The sequence below is a fragment of the Anopheles funestus genome, chromosome 2RL (genome assembly GCF_943734845.2).
Source record: "Anopheles funestus chromosome 2RL, idAnoFuneDA-416_04, whole genome shotgun sequence".
Taxonomy (NCBI): Eukaryota; Metazoa; Arthropoda; class Insecta; order Diptera; family Culicidae; genus Anopheles; species Anopheles funestus.
Window position 1 is genome coordinate 11,935,375 of NC_064598.1, and position 16,747 is coordinate 11,952,121.

A 16,747-nucleotide genomic window follows, 5' to 3' on the forward strand; every position below is an offset into this window, starting at 1 on the left:
CCGCTGCACGGTTCGAGTTACAGTTCTCATTTTATTTCTCTCGTGCATTCCGTCCAGGACGGTTCGTTCTAGTGTTTCGACGAGTGTTTTCGATTTGGATACGTTTCAAGTTGCCGCCCGCAGATCGGGAACGCTCGGGATCATTTCCTACCGAACTGTTAGCGGTTGTTTCGAACCATTTTTGTGTACCACGTGAATCAGTGTTTCCAACTTTGTGCTTGTCCAGTGGTTTGTGTAACAAGGGAAAACAACACTAAAAATTGCCCTTCACGGCTTGATCACCATCACCGAAAACCGAAGCGTTTTGCGCGGTATCGGTGGTCAATTTTGTAAGCCAATCGTAAATCAATATCTCGAGTGTTTCAAGTGGTTTCACTTTGCTGCGTGCACTATTCGGTTGTGCTTAAGTGCTCTTTTGCGCCACCAAACCATCTGCCCGGGTTTTTGTTTCTTTTTTTTTATTTTGAATTCTAATTCCTAAATCGTGGTGTGCTGTTGGCAAGCTGTGAGCAAGTGTGTATGAACCGAAAATGTGTATATTTCCAGCAGCAGCTGACTCAATGTGCTAAACTAAAAACAGTCATCCAATAGCTAATTAGTAACTTCTGGAGACATCGAACGTCAAGTCAAAAAAGTAAGTTACTGCTTCCTCTCTCAGCAAAGTTTCTTCGCTTGTGTTCGCCCAATGTTTTCGGGATAAGATTTAGTGGAAGTTATTCAATTTTCAACTGGTTTGTAATGATACAGTCAAACACATTTTCTATCAAACAGAAGTAGTACTTGTTCTATCAAAGCTATTGCAAACACTTGGAAGTGTTGTGTGAGCCACACCAATCCATGTTTCTCGACTATTGTGAAGCTGTATATATGGACACCGTGGGTGGATCGGTTTGCTTTAGAATGAGCACTTATGTGGAGTTGTTTATCTTGAACAAAACAACAACAAAAATCATTCCATCGATACAACGCTCGTGAGTAACCACAATCCTTTACAGGTGAGTGTTTGGCCGTTTGACCGAGCGAAAACCCGAGATTTTTTGACTTATATTTAAAGTGAACACTTCACACTGTTTGTTGTTTGATGATGAGCTTAAAAGTACAACATTTACACGCATTTTACTGCAGCAATCCATTCCAGGATGTTTTGTTTGATTCATTTCCGTTCCAATGAAATCCCAATGTGGCACATTGTTTTACGATTGTTGGGATATATTCGGACGTATCATTTCAAGGTGCCACCAACCAGCCCAAAGGTTCCATGAACCCTAGAACCCAACACAGAGCGATCGTTGTGGAAACTGATCTTCCACCCTGTTTCCACCAAAAAACTTCCCGTTTGTTTGTTGGATCGTTTCTCTGCATCTGATCTTCTTCTGGTGTGCGAAGTTCTTCTGTTTCCTATTGCTTCTAACACGTTCGTCGCTCGTGCGCTCGTGCGATCGTACAGCTTTTCGGTGGTCAAAAACAAAAACAAAAGAGGAAACAAAAATATTGCTGCCACAGAAACACAACTGTACGGCAAGAATACGAGTCCCTCAGGCCCAAAAGAACATGCTGCTAGAAAGCGAAGCGACAATAACAAATTGAAAGAGAGAAAGAAAAAGGTATCATTTAGGCGCCAGCAAGGTGTTTGCACAATACTTTACCTTTTGGTTGGTTGTTTTTTTTTTTTTGTTGTTGTTTGGTTTTTGCTCTGCACCCTAAGCCCTCCAGGAATCTGAACAAAACTCGTTCGGGAAGAAACCGAAAACCGACCCTGAAGATCATTATTGTTGATACCTTCCAGATTGTAGGCGCGGCGTCTCGCTGGTGGTGCCCAAATGGTGCCAGAAACAACGGAGAGGACAGGTACAAAGGACGCGCATCTCCGGGCTTCAGCGGGAGCTTTTTTTTTTGCTCTTTCCCTGTGCTTTTGGTTGTGCTACTCGCTACAACCGCCCGGCAGGGCCTGGACATAGCAGGCGGCTCGGAGAAATCGTTCCGTGCACGGAACACAGCCACACCGAGAAACAGACCTTTTATGGATTTTGGCTGATGCAGACAAAACCCCAGGGCCTGGCCCCGTTGGTTGTTTTTTTCGTCGTTTCTTTCGTTTTTTTTTGTATCTGATTTCGACTGCGCTACATGCAATCAATATTGCTCCTTTAGTCACGGCTTCACACTATCATCTTGCACTACGTTCCGGCGTGCCAGATCGTTTCTGTTGTGTGTTTTTTGTTGCTTCACTCGGTCTTTCTTTCGAAAACATTTCGATTTGCATTTAGTTGTAGTAAGATGCAAAGATGGGAAGATTTGGTTTACTTACTTTTATAAAGAAACGGAATGAGTTTCTAATTGAGAAAAATAAATAAAATACTTGCAAGCTAAATTCAAATAGAAGAAATATCTTTGTACGACATTCAAATAAAAAAAACAAAAGCAAATGTTACTTTGTTTTGGAGTTTTTGCTATAAAGAGACCACAATACAAATGGCAACAAAATAAATTAAAAAAAACCTTCACGATAGACAATGATTTCGTAATTTTACGCAAATGATAATCTTCTGTGCCGGATTATAAAACCATAAATACATATGTGTATATGTGTTCAGCTTCCATTTATTAGCAAATTAAATCGTATTTAAAATTCAGCGAAGGATTTTTTTATCCTTCTCTCTGCTGTAAGAGATCGCGTCCACAAAACCCATTCACAGATGGAAAACATGGCGCCGAACGGTTGAATTTTGATTGTGTGATCGTGTGTGTTTCAGTGTGTTCCAACTGGAGCGCTGGCGAATTGGAAAAAAGATGGCACCACGCTACACCAAGGCTACATATCAGAAAAGGGTATCATAAAATTAACAACAACCATACACAGCTTCCACCAAATGTTATCACTCATCGAGAGAATGCGTACGATCAAGAGTTGTTTGTGAGCTACTGCTACGTTTCTGGAAATGTGTGGAAAACGCCACACGGGTGGAAGGGAAAGTGATAATCGAACCATTGCCTTTTTTTCTGCACAACATTTTCTAATCGCACACTAAACATGGCTGTGTGGAGGAACGGATGAAAAGACGCTTCGATTCGATCACGATTCGCACACCGATCGCAACGGTTCGGCCTCGATAGATTTTGGCGCTCTTTAAGCCACGAACCGCCGGGAAGTCGTCTTCACCGTTTGCCCTATGCGTGCCATTGTGTGAGTTGGGACAATGCGCTTGTATTTATGCAAATTGTGTATGGGAGAGAATTTACATTTTAGAAGCTCATTAATTAAAACAACCCGTTTTGCCAGCTTCAGTTTACCAGTTCTAGTTCTGTGCTGTGTCGGTCTGTCATGTTCAATTATATTGGCACAGGCTCATCTTACAGCTATCCAATCACCAAACAAAGGGCACAACATGTTTAGGCTTCCTTCTTTAGTCGTGGCGTCTTTGGTTTTTTAACGCAAAAGACATACGTTTTTGGGAATCTTTTGTCATGAAGAAGTTTTATACTTTTAGGCTGCCATTTTTTCTGATAGTTTTTCTCTTTTCTTTATTTTTTATTTTTTGCTTTTTTATATTACCAGACAAAACAAATGCCCTTTAGATTAATCAGATCTCTCTGAGAACAAACCAAATGAAAACATTTCTGTTCTGTTTCTAATTTCTAATTCGAAACTTCTGTACAGGACTGTAATGGTGTAAAGGTGGTAAAGCTGACAGATCAGGGGTGTCAAAAGCGATCTAAAAAAAAGGTAAACGGAGTATAAAATACTTTGAAGAAGAATGTCCCTGTTCCCTGACCCCACTCCAAAGAGACGATAGAATTCCTTAGGGATCAAAGTCTCTATAAGACATTCTAACAACTGACCCTGTTCCATACATCTACATCTTTCATTAAGAAAAACCAGCCCAAAGCCTCTACAAAATAAATAAAAATTAAGAAAAACCCTTCTACAAAACGAATCTTTCTTTCTTGATTTCTTCCTACATTAGGTGTTGAGGCGAAAAAGGATTTTAGCTATGCAGGAAGACGATCTTTCGACTTCAAAATAGAATCAAAATTGATCTGTTATTAAGGATCATAAGGTAGCACGAGTGAACTATGGGACACTTTATAACTCGTCGTACTGGGTCAGTAGGCAACAGAGATCCTAAACTTGCACTTGAAAGTCTGTTCACTGTATGGAGCAAAATGTGCCAACCCCTGGAATGTTACTTCCACTCAACGGTGAACAAATTTATTAGCATCTTTCACTGGCGTCGTACGTCGTTCCGCTAATTCACCAAATCACTTTGGTGCCAGAGAGCTAGCTGTCACCATATACAGTCTGCCAATAAACTCCTCATAAGGGAAGTGGTCCTTTGCACACACACACATACAGTGAGACGGGCTGTGGACTAAAGCAATTATGGGTGTATGTTTTTGTGCGTACACTCCAATCAACTAATAGCGTTGGTTTTGGGGAGGTTTTTTCTTTGCGCGTAGGGGAACGGATCGTATAATGAAGACCGGAAACTAAAAAACCGGGTCTTATCTGTCACAAAACGGCACGATTGCACGTTACACACGACACATTATGACACGGGCAAAAGCTTTTTCGGCTTCAATTGGAGCCGTCCAACACTTAAGCACGATCGGCAGCTTGATGCTTTTTTTTTCTTCGTTGTTTTTTACTTGTTGTCTCCTGAGGGAGAATGTTTCTACACCTCGGCTGGTAGCGTGTGCGCGTCGCTCACATCTCAAGTGTACCTCAAACATCAACAGTGAAGGTGCTAAGTGGCGCGTAGGAGTTAACTACCCGGTCGAGAAAATAAATGATTTGTGTGTGGTCAAATTCTTGAACCATCCATTCGGTTGGCATGTTTGGACAAAGGGTGCAATTCAATCATGAAATACGAACACCAACCCCAAAGATCACACAATCCTCAACAAACAATTATCTTCACGCTGATAGTAAAATGCGTTTTTTTATTCTCATTTCATTATGTGTACGAGAGAGAAGTTCTAGATAAAGTCCACATACTATCCAGTCACATCATTCAAAAGGAAAAGTCATAAACTAAGTGTATAGAGTTTACATCATGTTCAACTCTTTGCTATTACAGCTCATTAATTAGGAATTCCCGTCATGAAAACCCCACATAAAAAAGTGACTAATGAAAAAAAACCGACAAAATTGAATTAAGATATCAAAAATGATTAAACAACAATTTCACCAACGCCGCCAGCTCACCACGCTTATAGCGGAGAAATTATAGCAGAATTATTGCTGACGCTCCCTGCCTAATCCAACCAGATATTGCAGCTTGCTCCAAAAATAACTCATATTATAAGCTCTGACGTTGATTCCGGCTTTATGAATGGTGAAACAGCAAGCAAGAATTTAATTACCATTCGTCCCAAATTACGGCCGAACGTTACGTGTAATCAATTGATGGAGCGAAACTGCTCCCGAGCTCTTTCGAATGATAAACACGCGCCGCTCGCGTCAGACACGTAAAGTTGATTTTAATGGTTTTGCTGTTTGTGGCGTTGAGTCGAGAATTAATTGATCTTAACTTAAGTTCAATTTCGCACGAGGCGTGTTTTGACCATGGATGGAATATGCTACCATAAGTCATCTTTACAATGAACAATAAAAATGCACACCAGAATTCATCTGCATCCCTCCATCCACTCCTCACCCGATCAACCAACAATGAATCACAAACAATGCAATCAAACACGCCGATACAACGGCACACTGAAGCAACATAAAAAGTCATCAAGCATCGTTCTAATTATGAAAAGTAATGGCCCATTACTGTGCCATAAAGTTTCGATGACAACGGCACTAAAAGGTGTATGCTTGAGGCAAGAAAACCGATCCAAGCTAAAAAAAACTGTAGCTTCACGGCCGACTTCGAATCGGTTCAACAGGCGACAGAATCGTACAAATCGGTTTTCAAATCTGTTAAATATACAAGACGAAAAAAGGGAAACCAAATCCCCTCGTCAAAAATCGCAACATTAACGAAAGGAAACGGTCATAAAAAATGAACGACTTGGCCATTCAAAATTTGCCGCACGATATGACTTCGTTGGCGGGACACATCTCGATCGCTAGCAGCTTACCAACAACTTCCCCGGTTCCACCTCCCCCAAAACTTTATTCCGTAATAAGGAGCACAATTTACGATCGAAACAAACGGGGAAATTGAGGATGACACTTTAATTAACAGGTGATAAGCTGCATGCTAATGTTCACTTTTGGGGTTTTTTGGCTGTAGAAACATTCAGCATTTCCTAAAAAAAAAACGGTGGCAAGATACGAAAAAAAACAAACGTCCAACAAAAGGCAAACAGGCTAGAGGAGTTGCTTTGATTTATTCATTACTATTTTATGGCATTTTTATGTTCGCACAGCACTGAAGAACGCCGAACAGTTTAAGCCTGGTACGCCCTGGAACGTTAAGCCGGCGCTTTGGTGCGACTGATCAAATGTTCCAAGATGTTCGCCGTTTCTAGTCAAACTATTCACATCGTTGCCTTACGTCAAACGTCTTCCACGACGGGAGCGATATTACAATTATAAAGGAAAGGATTATGGCGCAAAGCTTCAGCCTTTAGCCGTACGAACGATCTCGGGCGAATGGAGGATGGACGCAGCTTACTAGCCCGCCCACTACCACCCACTAGTGGGATTATAGCATGGCCGATTTGGTGTTTGATGAATGAAGTGATGAACGTAGCAATTACTTGGAAGAAACTTCCGCACCCCGCCTTTAATGCCTTTTGAGAACGTTCGAACGATCGTAATCTGATTAGGCCATATTGTTACTATCATTCTTAGAATCGAGTGTATTCGAAATGAATAAAGTTATGGAGATATCTTACTTTGTCGTATCATGATGTGTATGATCACGTGATTCAGAGTTATGGATTCTGGATTAATCTTTAAATCTAATGAGAGAATCTTTGTCTTTTGAAATGAAGATTTGTGAATCGCTCAGGAGTTATGATTCTTTGAAGATCTTTTCCTCTGATTATCTGAAGCACGTTTTACAGCAATGTGAGAGCTTGTACTGCTTGTATTCGATTACTTCGAGCAATTCAATTAAACTGATGGTTTTGAAGCAATATTTACACATTTTTGAATACCTACTGAAACTTCAATTGAATCGATCTTTGCGATCGTTGGCCACCATGGGTTGGGATATTCGATTATTTTTTGAAGTGTTTAGAGGTCTATCTTTTGTAGAGTCGATTGATATGACTCTTTCTCCACACTCTTTCTCGTTGCCTAACTTTGCTTCTTTCATCTTTCTCTAAATCGTTTGGAGTTCTTTTGCTAACTACTTTTCGCAACAACAGCATCATAATCTTTCCACAAACTTTGGAGATGATTTTCATGTCACAAACAACAAACTCACAAACATGATCAAACGCTGCGTCGTAGAAGAAACAAACACCGATTTACGCATAATCCGTCCTCAAGGTTGAGCCAATATATCATCCATTTTGCAACCGTGAGAGCAGCTAATACGTTTAGCGATTAGTGTGATGTTCTTCTTGGACAAATGTTCTTCTTGGGCAAAATGCCAGTTTTCCTAGCGGTGATATAGCACTTTGCTTTCAATATACCCGTGTATCCGTTTCTTTCCAACAAAAAAAGCTTCATTTCTGTGAAATCTGCGATCCGGCAGTTTGAAAAGCTTTCGTTTCCCAACAAACCGTTCCGTGGATCCGATACGAGCGGACAAAATGTTCTTCATTGACAACTCTTCGCATAAAACTCTTAATTAAACTCCATCCATAAATTGTCGTACGGATTCCACTCCACTGCGGTCACGGTGCTATCGACACCAATAACGATTAGCATTTTGATGTCTGGCGCCACCATGAAAATGGGGTTTCTGTTTTTTTGTCGGCGATATGTTATTTGGAATCACTTTTTTTGTGTTGAATGTTTTGATAGTTAAGAAGTTGCGTATTGTATGAAAAGTCGTCCTAAACACAAACAAAAATTTTCAAGAAAATTTTGCAAAAAAAATTCTTCTTTTCCATTTACTGTTTTACCCACAGCAGCATCATAAAACTGTTTAATGTTTGTAAATATATCATTGTTTCTTCTGTATTTTATTTTTAAACATTTTACGACACTAATTTGTGGCAACACAGAACGAGATACGAGTTTTACGATCGATTATATTGAGTTTAAAAAAAAGGTTCTTAGCTACAAAAAACGCCGACTTCATCTCCTATTCCGACAGCACAAAAAGGCACAAGTGTATTTTACAACCTCCCCCCAAAAAAAACACATACCATAAATGTCAACCGTAACAAAGTCCACCGTTTTGCCAAACCGTGTGAACCGTGTTTAAAAATCAATTTTTCATTCCCAATAGATGCTCAACGACAAAAGCTATCGTCTAAAAATTGACAGCTCAGCGCCTGCGCCACTACAAACGCATCGGCCCAATCGCCGTCGTCGGGGTTTTAAAACGCTCGTTTTAGGAATAATAAAAATGTGGCGCCTTTTGAGGTTTGGTACCGATCGGGTCGGCCACATTCACCCACGTTCCCAGACGTGTATCCCTTTTTTTTTGTTTGTTTGTTTGAAACTGTGCGACGACATCGAAAAGCCATTCCGGAAGATGTACGACATTGGCGGGCGCAGTATTAAAACTCGATTAGACCTTATCTGATTTCGATTTTACCTGATCATTTGCTGTTTGCTGCTACGTCTGCTACGATCGGCGTAGTGATTGGTTGTTGAAGTTTTCTTTTTCTTTTTTAACTCTCTTCCTTCTGTTTTGTTTGCATCTCCTTTCAGATTCGCGCTATCGGTCGGTACGAACGAACGCTTCACGATACCTGCACGATAGGTGATACGGGGTTGTTTGGAGGATCGAAGTGGCGGCCTGTGTGGTTGCTGTGTTACCCGATGCCCGACGAAAGATAAAAGCGTGTCGATATACGCCAACCCATCAACCTGCCGCCAGTGCCAGCTTCCTTTTGCGCATCCACGACACCACGCATCCACGCATTCTCGCGACACTCCAAACGAGAGCGGAAGGCGCACGGGCAACCGTGAAAATCGCCTAAACCAAACGTCGAGCAAAAAAAAACACACCCATACGCGATCGTGCGATCGCGTCTACAGCTTGTGCCGTCGGTCCGGTTCCGGATTCACACGGTGCGCACAAAACCGGGCGTCCACAAATTAACCACAGAATTCACCGCAACGGCATCGATTGAAAATCTCAACCCCCGGTTTCAACCCCCCCCCCCCCTTTTCGTGCCCCTTCGTTACCACACCGGTACGCCACCATTCACACCCGCGCGTAAAGGCGTCTCTGTCGCGTCAAAGAGTGTGGCTGCCCGCGGTGTCGCGCTTTGTCGTTGCGTTACGACACACACCAATCACGAACGACGACCGTTGCTTTCGGGGGGACTGTTGCGCACCCGCAAGACCACGAACCCGCCTGCATACCGCGATCGTGATCACTCGCGTACGCACGGTCGAACCGAGCAGTTGAGGTGTAACGCGTGCTTGCTTAACGGAGCAGCTGAAAAACATTTCCTTTCTTCGCGTCGGTAAAATTACCGCTTCATTCTGGGTGCCAAATTTCCTCATCCTTATAGTTGTGGTTGGAAATTTCCATTTCGATTCTAACTTAGAAAAAAAACGGGTGAAACCTCACAATGAGTAGATTGATCGATAATGGCTAAGTAGTCGGGGCTTATGGTTGGCTCTTGCGCTCGGTAAAACACAACCCGGTGAAGTTGCGTGTGCGAAATGTAATAGTTAGCCACGCGAGCTGTTCTTCCGCGAATGGACGCAACTACTACATGAAAAACCCAAAACATGTCTTTGATTGACATTTGATCGATCACCGAAAACCGATCTAAAGGAAGTGCCGCTTATGAGTGATGAGTGTAGGAATTGTTGAGAGTTTTCCCGAAAATTCCCATTGACTCCCTGTTGGCATTAGTGAGTGATAAGTGAATTATCCTTAGAATAATTCTTAAGTGTGAAAACAGCAGTGTATTATAAGAAAAATATTTAATTTAAAGAGAATAAAATAAGTAAAAAGTGCTCTTGTGGAAGTAAAAGGAAAAGTGTAATTGTAAGGAAACATTGTGACGTTGATGGTGTACCTTATGTTTAGTGTTTATGAAGTTTCCACCTAACAGATAAGAACGAATGTGTAAAAAAATGAGTTCATCTATAGCGTTGTACATTTTGCCGCTGATTTTATTTATTGTTCCTTCTGCCTCTAAATATCAAGGTACGTTGAAGATCATCTAAATTTATTTGTAATATTTATTAGGATTTCAATTTAAGCTGGTTTTTTCATTCTAATTTTTTATTTCAATTTTATATCCTCGGCAGGTCTTTACACACACCACCTAGACGAGGGTGTGAGTTTGATCGTTCCAAGAAAAGTTAATCAACACGGCAAAGTTCTTTCACATGAGTTAACACACCATCACGCAACTGCACAAGATGAGTCCAGCCGAAGGCGAAGGCGCCGTAGTACGGAAGAATATAATCCTTCTCAGCAACTTCACTATCATATCGATATCGAAGGTGAAACGCATCATCTGGAACTTGAGTAAGTACTTGTTGGCAGATAGCAATCAGCAATCTTACCAAGAACGATTGCAAACATTGTGTCAATGGTGGGGAGAAAAAAAAAGGATAGACATTTTCACCTTTCTATTTCATCAACAATGCTCACGGCGTCCTCAGTAACCGAAAGGATAACGATCATCGCAGGCGCCACTGTCACACAGCCCACAGTCCATTAATAAAGTGACGAAACGAGTTTTATATCTTTGCTCCACGAATCGATTTATTGCCGTACGAGCTCAACTACATTGCACATTGGAGGTTTTCAGACATAATTTCAATTCTCCTCCACGTCTCGGGCGTAAAACTGTGTTTTGCGAATTTGTTCGCATGCTGTTGTGATTGATGGGAAGAAAGAAAAAAACAATCCCACGACCACCAGAGATGTGTAATGAAGAGTGTGCAACACAGTTTACAACTAAACTTCTTCTCTCTTTCTCTTTCTTTCTTTCTCTTCTCGGGGTTTTGTGTTGCATTTCCCGAAACCAGACCATCGACGGCAACGTTTGTTGCGCCTTTAATGGTGATCGAGCGACATCGGCGCGACGTCCACACGCGTGTACGTCCGATGAGGCACATCAACTGTCACTACCAAGGCCAGATCCGAGGTCACGACCAATCGCGAGTGGCGCTATCCGCATGCAATGGGCTGGTAAGTGGTACTTTGCACCGTTTGGGGCGCCATCGATCGTCCTGCTCCCGTAGGGAGCGTAGCCTCTTGCTCCAAACTTCATTCCAACGAACGTGCAACCGAACAATGCAGCTTTTCCGAGCTTTCCGCCCATATTCGAGGAAGGTTCGAAAGGGATTTGTCACGCTTCACTTTTCAACACACGCTTCTTCTCCACACGATCGTACGCCTAGACCGCTGGATCGTTCATCGTTCTGCCAGACGGAATACTCGCGGCGCGGCTTAGTGGCGACTTCCTTCCTGGCGCCAGCCTTACTGCACCGATCATTATCGATTCAGTCGTGCACTAGTGCCGCTCGTGGCTCGCAACATCTCCCCCGTTCTGCCCCGTCCCGTGCTAGCCGGACGAAATAATTAATTTTTAGAATCATAAGGCGCTGTTGCAGCGCCTGGGCACACAGCTGGACATGAAGAAAAATAACCCCCGTAACCATATTTAAGCATCCACAGCCACCGGTCGTGTTTAGCCGGTGATGGCAATCGCGCCCTTTTTGAAGGATTGATTCGTACCTTACCTAATAATGGTACGGCCGGCAAGCGCAATACATATGTCAATGTGTACGAAAGGGTCACAACGGAAATTAACCAACCAAGCTCAAGAGACGTACATTTGTACCGTCGATACGAGACGGTTTGCAGGCCGGTCCAAATAGGCTTGGTCAGTAATTAACGATTTAACGTCACGCACGATCTGTTGGTTCAAATGTTTAGTGAATTGTCCCCGTCCCAGACACAGAGCGGACAATTTAAATGATAAAAAGTCAACCACAAGACATGGGGTGCCATTGGGCAGATATTTACTGTTTAATTGATTTAATTTCACACTTTCTAGACATGCTTGTCAACACACTTCTGAGTGTTGGTGAGCAACTCTTTCAACTGAAAACATGATTTAGTTGATCATGAGCATGTATGTGTGCAGATGATAATGTTTCATTGATCAGAATTCTCTGCTAGCGTTCAGTGATAGCGATAGCGAACGAAAGACTTCAATGGGTGATAAGCAATGAAATTTATTTTTTCTAAAATATCATTCAAAATTTTGCCTTAACACTTTACCGTTCTTATATGCCAATAAAATACACATAAATTGTACAAAAAATAAATATAACTTGGCTTTCTTACGTATAGTGCATCTAGTTCGAACTGAATTTTCCACCAAACAGTATCGCGCTGCTTGCCATTGCTGCACACAGTGGCCATAATTTATATCATATAAGAAAATTATATTTATGAATATGACTCGTGATTTCCGGCACTAATTGGCTGTAATCACTTGGTGCATAATATTTTAATTAACCTAATGTTATGCCAAAAGCAAACATCTCTTTCGCTGTGACGGCGTACCTTTACCACCGTTGGATCGATGCACGACACACGTTCGAAATGGAACGTGCGGAAACCGGTCACTGTAGGTCCATAGCGAACACATAAGCATTATGTTGAGTAAATGGAATCTACCCGCCAGGCTTGGACTACGGCTAGGCACAATCCGATCGCTAAACGATCGTTGCAAAAAAAACTGGATCTGGATGCTCTCATCACCGTTCGCCGGCGGTGGCGTTTGATACAGGAATACATTGAACGTATAATTTTGTTGTAATTTAACCCAACGATATGGTCTGAATCCGTTGTTCGATTGGTCATTTGGAGAGGTTGTTCAATTTAAGGTTCTTAGTGCAAATGCGCAAATTTTATTCATCTTCCACTGTTTACTCCCTTAGGTCGGTGTGTTAAGAACCAATCGGACAGAATACTGGATAGAACCGGCAAAAAATATCTCCCCAGGTCCGAATGGAGAACATCCCCATGTAGTCTTCAAACGGTCCAACGTCAAAGAGACACCCTCGAAGGTATGATTCGAATGATAAATAGAAACCAATCGATAATTAACGACAATCTTCAAACCCATCTTTCGCACATCAGAAAAACACACGGTCCGCCAACAAAAAGAAGAAAAGAAAGCGCAAGAAGCGTCATTTAAGTAACTGCGGCACCAGGGAACCCCGCCGTTTGACGGAAACACGGCTAGAATGGCAACATCAGGGCAAGGTAATATCCATCGTCCATTCAATCCGTGTTGAATAATTGAGAGTTGAGCTGCTCATTCTCCGCTGCCGCGTCCTGACGTGTGCATTTTACTTGTGTGTGTGTGTTGCGAATGTGTAAGAAATTTCCAAAGGCCTCCAATTACAGGTGCTCGTACAAGGCGGACGCAAAACGCGCCTTCCCCATGCCGAACCGTCCACCTCCAACTACGGTTTGCACCCGGGAACAGCGCGTGAAGAAAGTGAGCGAAATATGATAAAACCCGTCGGCAAAAGTAAGCGAACGCGGCGTAGCATTAGTAAGCCGCGCCATGTCGAGGCGCTTGTGGTGGCCGACCATTCGATGGTGCAGTTTCACCAGGACGTCGATCTACAGCAGTATCTGCTGATGATCATGAATATGGTATCATCGCTGTACAAAGATCCAACGATTGGGAACTCCATCCAGGTAACGGTGGTTAAAATTATCATACTGGAGGAGGAGGACTCGCATGCCGATTTCAACGTGACGCACATGGCCAGCAATACCTTGGAGAACTTTTGCCGGTAATGTCCCGCAAAAAGGCGATTTTGTTGAGGTCTTTCATTTGTTTAACGCGGCGTTTATTCTCTCTCTCGCTCGTGTCCTTTTACTGACAGCTGGCAGAGAAGCCTTAATCCCAAACCGGACGAAGATCCACACCATCACGACGTTGCGATTCTAGTGACGAGAAAGAACATCTGCTCCAACTATGGATGCGCGTAAGTATCCGTCCTTGATCTTCCCCTCAACATTTGTGGCACATGTGTGTGTTTCTTTTTGTCCCTGATTTACCCCCCTTTTCCTCCCTTCGTTCCTCCACCACAGAACCCTCGGTGTGGCCAATGTAGGCGGCATGTGTCGGCCGGACAAATCGTGCAGTGTCAACGAGGACAACGGCATCACTCTGGCGCATACGATATCCCACGAGCTCGGTCACAAGTAAGTGTTTGCCCCATTTCGAACGTGCTGCTTGCTGCACACGGTTTGCAATCGAGCTGCCTATTTCCTTGCCAGCCGGCTGTCGACGTATCGGCCGAACGCTGATGGTGGTCCACTTCGCCCACCGTCATCAACACACCGGTTGCGCATGAAACCTTTTCCCAACGTTTTCACACGGCTCTGCGCTAATCTGCCTTGACAGTAGCTCTCGGCAGGCATCACAACCGCGAATGCATTCCTTCCCCAACAAATGTTCCGCGGCCACGGTTGGTTGGTTCGCTTTAATTGTTGTTCAATATTTGCATACGCTGGTATAATGCCTTCCAGCAGTCACTTTCCTGGAGGTGGTATTGGATGACAGTGTATGATTGATGACTTCCTTAGCCGATGAAATCCGTCCGTCGGAAATTACGATCGCACGGTTCAGATGTCACCGAAAAGCGGATTGCTCATGCACGAACAGTGCATCGAATCCTGTGTACGCATCCTGGTGCATTGAGGTTTTAGGGCCACTAACTTCACCCTTAACTCCCTGACAGCAATGCAACTTTCCAATCAGTGCGTGCAAATGTGTAAAAATCGCTAAGCTGGCGAAACCTCGTCGCCAAGATTTATGGTCCCTAATTGTATCGACACGTTTGAATAATTTATTTGTTTGGCTATCAACCGGTTGAAGGGGTGAGGGAAAGAATCGCTTTAATTGAACCAAATGTTGCCCCGATATTGGTAATGGTATTAAGTCCCTCCCTCGAACGACACACAACGCCTTTTGATTGGACAAACCCTTTTTTGCAGTGGTGGTGTGGCGTTGCTTCTACAACGTACTGTAGGGGACGTTTAGTCAGCGCGGATTAATTTGTAACATTCATCGATCGACTTCGGGCAACGTGTGGCCCGGCTGTTTCAGCACGAAATGCTTATTAATACACGTGTGTTCTGCACTCAATTAGAGAGTTATTAAATCAAGCTAATGATTCACTCGTAGATCCTACATTTCTATCTCGAAGATTCTACACTTCGGCCCCGCTCGATGATCGATCGTTTCAATCGATGAAAAACCATCCAATTCACCGGCCCCCGGCTTAAGACACGTTTCATGTACGTACGAACGCCCGTGTACGCCAATGTCGTCGCGGTTTTTGCTGCAAACGCAGCAATGATGAAGAGAGTCTTCTGCTCCGCGCGACGCTTTTGCATCGAAATTCTTGGCGTCGTCGGACAAAGAAAGGCGGTTTTTAATTGAGTTGTCAGAAAGCGAAAAAATCTCACCAACGATAATTTATGTATCTCTCTGTATACGTACCGTTGGGGGATGGGATGCGTTGTAAGCCTGTTTTCTTTTCTTGATTGCCTTTTGCCTTATTGCTGCTAACCGTGCCATTGCGTTTCGGTATTTTTTTTTGTTCTCATTCACATTTCCTTCTTCTCTCCTTTGTGTGCCGTTTGTTTACATTTGTGTGCTGAATTTGCATCGTTTAATTAATCTTAAAAGTGCCGAAAAGTAATACAAATATTCGCTTTAGGTATTACTTTTGCAGCTTGCTGACTGAAGGTTCGTTTCTTTAAGTCTTTTGTTTTAGAAATACGATTTCGCCATTAATTCCGCTCTCAAACTGGTGGAATCAATGGGGACTGTTACAGGGACATGTATCACTTGTTCGACGCTAGGTACAAGTGAATTGATAAAGATAATAATTAACATAATATGCTAACCAGATGCAAAGTGAGCGAACAAGCGTGACAAAAGCAATTCTCGAACGCATTCACGCTAATGGCACACTATAGGCTACTTCATCTGGGCCCCCGTTCCGTTCATACGAACTGCTTCCGAATACGCTGCCGCCTGGTACCGATACAGCCGGACACTAGGGCGTTGAGGATTAATTATTCTGCAATTATTCAGATTAGAGCTAATTTTTCATTTAGAGCACCCAACCTATCCCTCCTCAGCGATATCTTCCCTACGATCGAGATCAAACGCAAGTCGAACGATCGTACGATCGACTGTATAGTGAAGGAAACCGGGCCGTTTGACAGTGTTTGTCTTTCCTGGTTGAAGCAACTGTATGTCGCCTAAAAGTCTCCTTTAACGTCGCATTCAAGCGTCATCAGAAATGTATCCACCAGAGGCAATCAATCCGCGTGGACTTCGTCAACCGGTATCAGTGTACGAGGTTTATTGAAATTTATGTCAACAAGCGACAGGTTGGCTGCATCTAATAGTGCAACGATGCAGTTTGTTGTTGTTGTTGCTGTTGTAATAAATTTTATAGCAAACAAACAGTTTGTTCTGGTGGACGGTTCCTGCCACAACGGGCCACTACTGACGCTAATGCGTTACCTACCCCCAGCCCAATACCAAAGGTGCGCAGCTGAACGATCGCGAATAATTAGAACAACTTTATTAAGCCAGCAAACCGGCAGAATGCCAATGCATTGGCTACCAAGTGACGATCATA

The 16,747-nt window shown here is 43.0% G+C and overlaps 1 protein-coding gene across 1 annotated transcript in view; it reads left to right on the plus strand.

The window, feature by feature from the left end:
• The window catches only part of LOC125762855 (A disintegrin and metalloproteinase with thrombospondin motifs 7), a 23,033-nt gene continuing 6,286 nt past the window's right edge, over window positions 1-16,747 (plus strand). Inside the window, exons 1-9 of the mRNA XM_049425412.1 lie at window positions 1-634; window positions 8,786-10,244; window positions 10,349-10,571; window positions 11,078-11,240; window positions 13,004-13,132; window positions 13,206-13,331; window positions 13,476-13,873; window positions 13,967-14,068; window positions 14,175-14,288. Of these exons, the coding sequence (XP_049281369.1) occupies window positions 10,160-10,244; window positions 10,349-10,571; window positions 11,078-11,240; window positions 13,004-13,132; window positions 13,206-13,331; window positions 13,476-13,873; window positions 13,967-14,068; window positions 14,175-14,288 (1,340 nt within the window). The 5' untranslated portion in view covers window positions 1-634; window positions 8,786-10,159. The remainder of the gene's footprint in view (window positions 635-8,785; window positions 10,245-10,348; window positions 10,572-11,077; window positions 11,241-13,003; window positions 13,133-13,205; window positions 13,332-13,475; window positions 13,874-13,966; window positions 14,069-14,174; window positions 14,289-16,747) is intronic.